The 12,197-nt window shown below is 37.6% G+C and overlaps 1 protein-coding gene across 1 annotated transcript; it reads left to right on the top strand.

Moving 5' to 3' along the window:
- The first annotated feature begins 1,167 nt into the window (after positions 1–1,167).
- On the top strand, positions 1,168–5,385 carry LOC109096002 (N-arachidonyl glycine receptor-like). Its single transcript, XM_019109671.2, has 2 exons — positions 1,168–1,543; positions 2,731–5,385. The coding sequence occupies exon 2, from the start codon at positions 2,741–2,743 to the stop codon at positions 3,728–3,730; it is 990 nt and encodes a 329-aa protein (XP_018965216.1). The 5' UTR covers positions 1,168–1,543; positions 2,731–2,740; the 3' UTR covers positions 3,731–5,385.
- The last annotated feature ends 6,812 nt before the right edge of the window (positions 5,386–12,197 follow it).

Raw genomic sequence — 12,197 nt, 5'->3', positions numbered from 1 at the left:
TGCTGGACTCGGCAAGGATTCAGGAGTATAAAAAGGTGACTCCTGTGAAAATAAGTCCACCACACCCATAAGCATGTGAATATTTGATTTTACCACTAGGTGTCGCTGGCTCGAAACTTCTCAGGCTCATTCAGGGCATCATGCTGATGACCCATACAAAGTTTCGTAATGATACATCAATGTGTTCGTAAAAATTCAACTTTTACTTCAAAATTCAAAATGGCCGACATCCAAATTAGCTGAAATGGGAAAATTGGGTATCATTCGACTCGGCATGATACACCTAATCTAAAGAAACCAGTTTTGTGATTTTTGGCCAAACCATTCAGAAATTATATGCAAAAATATGCCTTTTTCATGACCACTAGGTGACACAGTGCCAAAACACTGCAGGTAGTCTCAGGTCATGCCTGTTATAACACACACCAAGTTTGGTCTCAATATGCAAAACCGTTGTGGAGATATAGCCTCGCATCCATTTTTGCATGCTTTCTGTAGAATTCTTTCACATGTTATTTGAGAATGGTTTGACTAATCAACTTATATTTCATAACTTTTTGCCAGCATGGTCTGAAGATGATCTGAACCAATTTTGGTGAAAATCAGACAAACCGTCTAGGACGAGTTCGAAAAAGTAGGTTTTACGAACAATTAAAAATAGCTAAAAAACTAATTTTGCTTCTGTGGCTTACAGTTCAAAAGTTAATAGCATAAACATGAGTGAAACTTTGGACAAGTGGTGGTGCTAGAGAGTTTGAGTTAGAAACTTCAAATTTGCTGTGGTTAATGTTGAGACTGTCCTCTATATCAGTGTGCCAAATTTCACTTGCCAACTTTCCCGCAAGCGGTTCTATGGGCTGCCATGGGCTCATGAGTTTAAGGAGAGAGGTTATATGGGCTCCAACAGATACAATAGCTGCCATCGCACCTTCGGTGCTTGGCCCCTAATTACATAAATGCAAGCAAATGGTGACAGAAGATTTCAGATGACAGATGCCAGTTGACCTCATCCAAAGGAGTTTGAAAAAGGGAGTTTGTCTAAAATGTTCTGCCTGGTCAGGTCTAGAGCTTTTCGTCCTGTGATTTTAAGATGAGATGCTGTCTCAAACCTACATTACAAAGATCTCATTTCCTGTTTATACACCACCAACCTCAGCATCCTGTGTTTAATTAAAACTCTTCAACACCAGATGCCTTCTGTTGCCACCTGCTGTGTGCTGCTCCCAAGAGAGCTAATGCTGTGTGACAAACCCTATTTTCCCAATCAATAACCAGCACCCAAACCTGTCACATCTTTACTTCTCCACTGCTCACAAACTGCATATGACATAGTGTTTGCTATTGAGATATATTCTCCACCAGTACATGCATTACAGGAAATGAAGGGGCTTCACAGAAACCAAAAGAAAAATTCTAATCTAAATAAAGACTCTTGCTTCATGACTTCCTCTGTTAGATCGAAGCTCGGCTGCGAGGGCACAGTATAGTCATTAACCGTACAGCCCTCAGAACAGTTACGATGCCAACAACATGGATCTCTGAGGTTGGTACCTTTAAATTTTTAACTTTGTTATCCTTTAGAACAAAATTTGGCTATTGAAAACTCATCAGTGTTACAAACAGCCATTAATTTCAGAAGACTATGTTGTAGGCCAAATGTTCTTTCTATTTAAGCTGAATAGTTAAGTAGAACATTCATTAGCTGTATATATTCAAAAACTTTTGTAGATTGGTCATTTAAGGTACAGGATGTCTGTTGATGAATATAAATTAATGCTGCACAGATTTCTGATTCAGAAAAGTCAAAACAATAAATAAGAATTGTAGTAAAAGTAGCAGTCTTCCTTTATCTGATGAATTGATATAACGACTGATATTCAACATTTTGATAGTTTTTTCTTTTTTGTACCTTAACACTCATATTTGAAAAGGATTGTCTTTCACTTCTCTTTTTTTAAAACCTGATGTCTTAACATTTTTTACTAACCCTCAAAAAGAAAAAGTGGCATGTCTTACAAGGATGGTTCCCCCAAAATGACAATTCTGTCATCATGTACTGACCACATGTGGTTTTAAGACTATTTTTTTGTTCTACACTGACAAAAGAAAGGCATACAGATTTGAAATTACAAATATTTTTGTACTTGTATGAACTATTGCTTTAAAACATCTCCCTAAATGTAAAGAAGTCTTATATATGTTTTATGTTACTATTCTATTTAGTGTAAGTAAAAAATATGTAAAATAAATTGAGTAAAAAATATTGTGATTAAAATAATATATAAAGTCACATAGTGAGATATTAAATCACATTTGCAATTCACAAGGTCACAATTACAAGAAACTACAAAATAAATTAGAAATAAAGTTGTACAACTGTAAGATAAGTTTGAATAGGCCTTACTCAGTGTAGAGGCCATACTGAATTTTATGGGGATGAAAATGAGCTGTCAGGGTTAGACTTACAGTCTTTACAATGGCACGCAATGTATAAACTTTCAAAACTGTTTATGGCATTTTGCCTACTTTAGAAAGATGTTTCATCAGCTGAACAATTGGTACAATACATCAAACAAGCTGTACTTCTATCTCTCACAGCCTCATTTTCATTCCTGTCAAAAATTAAACATAGTGCTACCCTGACTAAGTTCTATTCCTTTATTTTCAACTCTGAAACAATTTTTAAAAACTACTGTTTTACATTGGTTTCTTTTTTTATGGTCAAATCAGGCAAACCATCATGGATCATAACACATCTTCTCCAGACATCATGGAAGGCCATGCCCCTCAAGTGTACCGGACTGTAAGCCTAGTGTTTTATGGGATTATTTTCATCATAGGCACAGTGGTCAACCTGACTGCACTCTGGGTCTTTGCCTTGACCACTAAAAGACGGAACTCCATCACTGTGTACATGATCAATGTGGCTTTAGTGGACTTGGTATTTATCTTACTGCTGCCTTTTCGAATGGTCTACTACAGTCAAGACTACTGGCCCTTTGGAGACGTGTTCTGCAGGATTAATGCCGCAATAACGGTGCTCTATCCATGCCTGGCCTTGTGGCTCTTTGCCCTCATTAGCACAGATCGATACGTGGCCATAGTGCAGCCACGACACACTCGAGAACTAAAAAGCGTCCGTAAAGCCTTGCTGTCCTGTGCCGGAGTCTGGATCATGACCCTCGGCAGCACAGCTCCGCTTGTTCTCCTGGAGGAAGACCCTGACCGCAACACAAACTATACCACTTGCATCAAGATGCATGACATCATCTACTTGCGCCGAGACAATCCCGTCCACTTCACGCGTATCGTCTTCTTCTTCCTGGTGCCGGTGTGTATCATGGTGGGCTGTTACATGATCATCGTGGACAACCTCATCCATGGCCGCACGTCCAAACTGAAGCCCAAAGTCAAGCAGAAGTCCATCCGGATCATCATCACACTGATCGTTCAGGTGCTGGTGTGCTTTGTGCCTTTCCACATTTGTTTTGTGTCCATGCTGCTGGCCAGCAGTGAGGGGGGTTACAACAACTGGGGGGCCTTCACCACCTTCCTGATGAATGCCAGCACAGTGCTGGACATCATACTCTTCTACATTGTGTCGAAGCAGTTTCAGGACCGTGTGATCAGTGTGATCTTGTATAGAAACTACCTGAGGAGTGTTCGCAGGAAGAGCCTTCACACCAACAGCATTCGCTCACTCAGCAACCTGACCAGTGCCATGATCTGAGGAATAATCATTTGGATCAAGCCAAATGATTATACTAGACAGTAACAGCAGCTCTGCAGCTAATATGCAGTCAACTCAGGAGACAGATCACATGTGCTCCAATGTCTTCATTGGCTGCTACATTGCATCACTGCTCATTTGCATAAAGTTAAACTTTTATCAGGTTTGCTGCCAGATAAGCATCACCACACACTGCACAATAACTTTATGTGTGAACACACCATATAACAAACTCTTTTTTTTTTCCAGTGGTTGTGTTTCATGTTGCAAGTGTGTGTGCTGTTTTAAACCCGAGCGCTCAAAATAATGAATTTGTGTTTGAGTAGGGCAAACATGAATCAAACTATTTACTTTTAACAAATTAATTTTTATTCAATTGCATGAGTATTTCAAACTTTCTTTTTCTTCTGAGTACATGAAACGACATAATATATTAAGTAATCTGAATGGTTTCATTGTTTTGAATTTAATGAACTTGTTTCTTTAATGAACTGAAAATGGAGGGTGAATGGTAAATTATGTTATGGTAGATTTAGTAGTGTTCAGTGTTTTGCTATGTTAATACCGTCATGGCAACGAGTGGAGCATGAGTTTGGTTTATGAATGTTCTTTACTGCTTCATTCAGCAATATACTAATTAAAGCATTGCTTTACCAATTAACAAGTTAGCATTTACTGAATTAGCTAGTTATAGCAAATTAAGTTTCCACTACTAAACATATTTAAATTGAGATTACCTTACAATTTTTAATTTTTAATCGTTTTTAATAGTTGGCTTTCTCCAATATTTCAAGTTAAGTGCAATCTTACTTAAACTTTGAATTTCTTAACTTAAAAATTTATTTTATAAATTACCTCAACTTTTTTTTCTTTCAGTTTTACAGTGTGTTGTTACATAAGCTTACATAAGCACAGCAAGGTCTTTGAAATAGTTTGCATGGCAAAACTTTCTTTGCAGTCTTTGTACAATATGTGCAGAACATGTTAGTCTTTTGCTAAGCATGCTTTTTTTTGTCATACCAAGTATGATCTTCAGAAACAGTGAATGTCTTTGAAGAGGTTAGTTCAAAAGATGTGCATATGTATATTTGGTCCTTTTAGAAGTGTAAAACGAGATACTACCTTTCAGTGTGGGATGTAATGCACATTAAATTTCCCCCAAAGGGAAAAGGTAATTCAATGACGTAAGAGCACTTTATCTCTAATCATTTTGGTATTTAATGAAACTGAAAAAATAAATAAATAAATAAAATAACCGTAACAAATCATTTTACACACACACACACACACACACACACACACACACACACACACACACACACACACACACACACACACACACACACACACACACACACTGCACCATTTTGTTTAATAAAAGCTGATCACAATTACAACCGAACTGAATCAAGATTTTGGTACAGCACATGACAGTAAACTTGACCTGTAGTATATAAAACGCCAGCTGGTGACGCTACTGACCAGGGCACATTTATGCCTCTCTCACAGTGCTTTATCTCAATATCACCATCAGGTGGTGTCATGTAACGTTAACAAATGACTTGAAAGTGGCATTATATCTGCTTATAGTTTTAAATGATATTTCAATTTTCTCTGTTTTCTTTAACTTTCCATTAAATATGTGACTGCTGACAGATGGACTGATTTGTTCTTTGGGAAGTTGACATCCTGTGGCTATATCTGATCTAAGTATTTATGTTTTGCAGCTTTTGTGACCTAATAATTATGGAGAGACTGTATGTAATATTTGTAATTAGTTTTAAATGCCAAATTGCAGGATAATTTACATAAAAAACCGAAGAAGAAAAAAATGATGGTGACTGGTTATAAGACCTTATACATTCATATCAATTTATATTAAAACAAAAAATAATGCTGTAAAAAAAAAAAAACAACTATCAATCTGTTATGCATCAAATACCCATACACTTAATGTATACCCTGCACTTTACTCGATTAAGCTTAATTAAAATTGACATATACTTTTACTTTGCAAAATCGAATCCAAGCCAGACGGTCGAGGTGCAGTAATATATAAATTTATTCAAAAGAATATAGAGAACAGAAACTACAAATCATAACTTGGAAACAAAACTCTTATTAACAATAACCATCTTCAGATATAAAAAATACAAATCAAATGTTAGTACATTTTTAATAACAATCCATTTATGATGGATTGAAGTAATCTAGTATTAATAAAAACATTGATAAAAATGTTTTCTGTCTGAATCAAAAAGGTATTTTTTGATTTTTTATTGAATTTGAATAAAAACCTGTAAAAGTTCTAAGTCTGAGTCTATGAGTTTTCGAGTGAAGCCAAAGAATGAAGAAGTGAAAGGTTGAAAGATAGAGGAGATTCAGGAGAGTCTCAGAAGAGTCCATCTGCAGAGTGCACAAGGCTTGCTTATATACCCTGTAATTTCAAAGTAAACAATTGTTCAAAACTGAAGTCATCATCTAAAGCATAGAAGGACTATAATTAAAAATACCTCATGACCTTCAAAAACAATCTAGTCTGTGTCTCGGTTTTGGACCTCTTCCTCTTTTGAGATCTAAAATATCATACTTACTGATAGTTCTATAGTTCTTGGAAATATTGGCAGAAAAGAACAAACAAATATAATTGCAGTTTAACTTCTTCGTATGAAACAGACTCAGCTGACTGACTACGCAGTTAGAAATACTTATGGTACATATTTGAAATACTTATGGTACATACAGTAGTTTCTTTCCTACATAAGCAATACGGTGAGTTTACACAGTTATAAAAACTCATTAAAATGTAGTTAGTGGATACAGAAGTTACGTATAAAGATATTTCACAAAGTTGGATAAGACATTTTTTTGAATATATAAATGAAACATATTATTATAACTGAAACTCATCATTACCATGGAATGTGAATGTTTTTGAACATTTAAATGAAACTTATAATTATGGTTAACTACCTTTGAACACGTTGATTGAAAAACATAAACACATTTTGAAGAAAAACACAAACACATTTTGAATAAAAACAAACATTTTGAATACGTGGATTTTTCTGAACTCGATTCACCACTCTGCTTTCTTAAGCAGTCTAACAAGGCAACTTCAGACTCAGTCGGCTGCAGATGGAGGAGCAGTAGGTGTGTTTGGGAAACTGTCAAGCTTTGTGGAATGTTCATACGGCATGTTTAAGTCCACATGCAGTCAAAAATGATCTATTTACTTTGTTAGCGCACATCACTAGTCTTTTCCCCAGTAAAAAATGTTGTTGGAATCTTTAATAATCATTTATAATCAAAATCTGAAAATGTACAGTGACATTCCTTCTAAAATCTAGCCCGCTGTCTATTTTTTCCCGATAATTATTCCATTTCACTTGGCAGTGTGTCACACTACTGAAGTAAATTCAGCCACAACTTCTGTTTTGAACAGTCTTTAATATGAATAACTACACCTGTGGTTGTTCTGCTAGGACACCTGTGTGAACTTGAAGGGAACCAACATACATAAAAATCCCCTTGAGACCAGTTAGTTCTGCTACAAATTAGTTCAGTGGAAAGCTCTAACATCATTTCTTCACAGATGTCACCTGGTTTGATATTTTGCATCTAATGCAATGAAATTATGACTTTTTAATGTGACTTAAATGTCCAAAATCTTTTTGGCACCACTGTATACATTCAGCAAAATGAGGTTTCAGTTTAATATGTTTAGGAGAATTTGCCCAATCCTACAGAATTACATGTACTACACTACTGTAAATCATGCATGGTAAATGTTAACACACACATGCAAATGCACACACACACACACACACACACACACACACACACACACACACACACACACACACACACACACACACACCACACACACACACACACACACACACACACACACACAGACACACACAGACACACACACACACACACACACACACACAAACACCTCTGTAAGGACATATATTGACACAATGCAATCTCTAGCTCCTTACTCTAAACCTACCCATCAGAACTAAGTGCCTCACCCAAACCCTTACCCTAAACCTAACCTTTACCCAATTATAACATGACCCATAAAACCAAGTTTTGACCCTCAAACAGGCTTTTAAAGGGCTCTCAGAAAGTGAGGACTGGCCAAAATGTCCTTACTTTACAAGATTGTACTCACTCAGATGATCTAAAACTCAAACCGGCCCTCACAAAGCTGTACAAGTGCACACACACACACACACACACACACACACACACACACACACACACACACACACACACACACACACACACACTTCAGCCACCCCACCTGATACACATCACAACAAGTTAATGGAGACAGACACTCTGTGAGCAACTGCAGTATTCTGTCCTGCCCATATGATGAATTATCTGGAAGCTTTCTCAGTAATTTCAAATCTTCATAACAAGTGCTTTTGCCACAGGAAAAATTAATGGAAACAAGATTGTCTTTCATTTGAGTTGATTTAGCCGCCTCGGCAGCCAGATGTCTCTCTCTGGGAATAAAACAGTCGGTGCTTAAACAAAGCCCAGCAAAAAACTACCTTTTTTCTGCAGCTCATGTTACAAACAAATCAGCCGGCGCACAATGGCCATCTGTTTGTTATTTGATATGTGTGAATACATGTTGTAATGACTTTGTTTGTGAATCAGTCAGTGCACTGGAACACACGAGAGCTCTCCAAGTGGCGGAGTGTTTGGAGCTAATCATATAATTGGACACAATAGTCAATGACAAATGGAGTTGCACAGAGCCAGCCAGCTGGGAAGTGAATATGTAATCATTGTAAAATCATATCATTTTGCATATTTGAAGACAGCTTAATAGAGTTTGCTTGTCAGCACACTATCAAGTGATGATCAGAGTGGGCCCACGGTATCTGTTTGGTGCAATATTGCTCTGCGGAGTCTCCGGTGACTTCAATGGAGTTGGTACGGTGTTGTTTTTATGCCTCAGCTGTTGCAGTTTTATATTGTGATATGGGAATTATAATGGGATTCTAGTGTTCACGAGCACTTATACCAGAGCCAAATTCACAAATCATATAAAAAACATGACTATAGAACCGGTAGTGTCTGACTGGCTTCCTCAGTCCACTCGAGGGGAATGTGATTCATGTGAATGGCTTTACAGTGAGCATGTCTTAGGACGTGTGTTTGAACTCTAGATATGTACTACTAGACATCTCAGATGGCATCCACGTTAAAAATATCATCACTGAGCTCTTCAAGATTTAAAAATAGACATCATTTTGTTGGCGCTGATAGCCTTGGGGTTAGTGCACCGACATATAGCGCAACTGTGCTCACGGCAACCTGAGTTTGATTCCCATCTCAAAGTTCTTTCCTGATCCTGCCCCCCTCTCTCCATCAAATGCGTTCCTGTCTACCCCCTACTGTCCTGTCCTAATTAAGGCATAAAGCCCATAAATATAGCTTAAAAATAGACACGATTTCATCAGACGTCTTAGATTTGTTTGCACAGAAGTTCATAATGATAGAAGTACTAATGTGCAGCCTAAAGACTGAAGTAGGCTACAGTTCATGTGACTACAAATGTAAAAACAGCGTCAGATCTTTCCTTTCATATTGTGATGTGCATCCATGAAACACACTACCAAAAGAAAAAAATGTAGGGTGGAGACTTGGAGGCAGGTGTTTAAACTTGCAGTTGACTGTAAGAAAGGGGTGGGGTTTACAGGAACATCAATCAAAAGTAAAATAAATGAAAAAAAAAAACATATGAAACATATGAAACATGTATGGCTGAATTGTTTACCATAAGTTGAATAGCATGTATATAGAAAATACATTTTCATTTTATTATTCAACTTAAATGTTACTCAAAAGTGTATTGCTATATCAAAAGTATTTGGACAAAATACCTCACCTACTTTTAGAGGTATCAAATGCCTTTTCAATATAATTTTTAAATGGGTCATATGATGAGGTTTTCCTTTGTCTTTGGAGTGTTATAAGCTGTTTGTGCATATAAGATCTGTAAAGTTGTAAAGACTAAAGTTTCAAACCCAAAGACATATTGTTTATAAAAGCTGTGTGTTTCTAAATTTGGTAAGGGGCGTAACATTTACGTCACACACTTGAGGTGTTCGGTCAATCACAACACACTGGATAGCTGGCCAGTCAGAGGTTTTCAGAACGATGATCTTTGTAAAAATTGACGCGTTTCAGAAAGGTGGGGCAGAGAGGAGCAACAGTGTACAGTATGATAATAATGTGGTTTTTTTTAACCTTAAAGGTGCCGTGTGTAATTTTTAGCGGCATCTAGCGGTGAAGTTGCGAATTCCAACAAACGGCTCAGTCCCCCGCTCACCCCTCCCTTTAGAGAAGCTACGGAGTCCGACGCAGGTAAAGATGTCGTTGGTAAAGACAGCAGAGAGCAATAAGATTTCTTTACAAAGGTAAATCAAGGAATTATATTAACCTAATTATTCGATAAATCAATGTTATTGCGAATGTTAATGTACTTGTTCATCATTGTGTCAGTGTTTTATTTGCAAGAACAACAAAGTGATGAAACGCGCTCTGTAGAGCAGTTTGTCCATTTTAGGGCTACTGTAGAAACAAGATGGGGACTTCCATGTAAGGGGACCCGCGGTGTATGTAGATAGAAACTGTTCAATCCAAGGTAATAAAAACATAACGGTACATTAAGAAAGGTCTTTATACACCTCTGAAAACATAGTTATGTATATTATATTGCATTTCTGTAAATAGATTGTTGTAAATATTATACATTGTATCTTTAAACCACGTAAACACATTGCATTACACCAAATACACAAAATAATGTTATTTTTAGCATCGTCATATGACCCCTTTCATTTTTCTTTACCATTTTCCTAAAATCTGTCAATCAATATTCTATAATAATAAAAACAAATCATCATAAACCCATTGTTAGTCCCATTATACCACTTACTTCCAAAACAACCATGTTTCCTTTCATGCACAATGTCGACAAAAAGAAATATTTGCCATTGCAGACTAGTCCAATAAGCACTTATGCAGCATCATCTAATTTTTGCACAATGTGGTAAAGCTTTCAAGAATCAGGTCTGGAAATTCCAGGCAAGCCCAAGCTGAGAAAAATCTTCTCCAAAACCATGCCAAAAGTGGCATATTGGCCTAATAAACTGAGGTGGATAATGGTATTTGAAAACGATTGGACGGTGCCCTTCATACAGCCAGAGAAATCTCAGAAAACGCCTCATGCGGTTCCCAGCGGTGCCTGTATTTTCCCCTTACTGGTTTATGCATTAAGATCTTATCTGGTCAGAAGTGGGGAGAAAGACCTTGCACTCTTTAATCTATATCTATAAGGCGTGATCTCCCTGAAAGAATGTGCTTGATGCAAAGACAGGTCCATTGACCAGTCAGTGAGAGGAGGAGAGGTGAGGAAAACATATGGCTTTGATTACAGCGGCAGCTCCTTTAGCGGACGAGCCCGTTGCTGATTCACACGCAGAGAATAGCAGCACCATTAGAGGGCATAAATAATGTACAGTCCTTTTTCTACACTACTCAGCTAAGTGCCTTGAAACCTTGGGCTCCACTTGTCAGGTTTTTCAATAGATTAGGACAAGATTTATTTTAAGTCTGTAAAGTAGCATGTTCCTGACAGCGTTCAGCGGGGATCGAGTGTCGCACGCGCAAGCACGGCACCCTAGTTTAATTGTAGCGCTGTAGAGTGAATTTTATTTATTTATTTTTTTTTAAATATTTAATTCAGTCTCACTTACTGTATACTTCCCCATGATCCTCCGTATCTCACCAGCGGAACACACGAGGCGGAATTACAACAGGGATAAGAGACATGAAAGTTGTAATTCCAAACATGGCCCTAGCTAGAGCTTACAAAGAGAGATTTGTGTTAAGAAACAGATCAGAGACTTCACCCTGTCTTTTTCTGTCCATCTCCCTAGCTCGCTGAATTCATCTTTCTCCCACCCACTTCTTGCTATTCGTTCCCTCTTTCAATTCATCCCCCTCTGTCTCTGTTATCCGACTGAAGTTACAACTAAGAAAACAATTAAATCCAATTTAAAATTCAACTACATGTCTGTGTCATGCCTCATTATGGGAAGGTTTTTGGTATTCAAAATAATTGAAACCTGACGCGTTTAGTGCGCAGGCGGACTCCCACTGCAGGGCCCAGGGAGCCATAGACAGAAGAATGATTGTGAGAGAGAGAGGAGAGAAAAGGAGACCACTTCAGTGTGACAGCGCAGGGCAGCCGCGTGTAGGGATCTGACAGCGGGAAGGGTTCTTGTGTGTGCACGTCACGTAGCGGCCTCCGAGAGCTCAATTACAAGATTGATACTCAGAGAGGAAACTTCATTTTGCTTTACAGATGTCGACACCGCCAGAGAAAAGCGAGGTTGTTGTTTAACATAAGACGGGTTTGTGCGATCAGAAT

This window comes from Cyprinus carpio, chromosome B9 (assembly GCF_018340385.1).
Source record: "Cyprinus carpio isolate SPL01 chromosome B9, ASM1834038v1, whole genome shotgun sequence".
Lineage (NCBI taxonomy): Eukaryota > Metazoa > Chordata > Actinopteri > Cypriniformes > Cyprinidae > Cyprinus > Cyprinus carpio.
The sequence above is the reverse complement of the archived record's forward strand: the minus strand, read 5'-3'. Positions and strand labels throughout refer to the sequence as shown.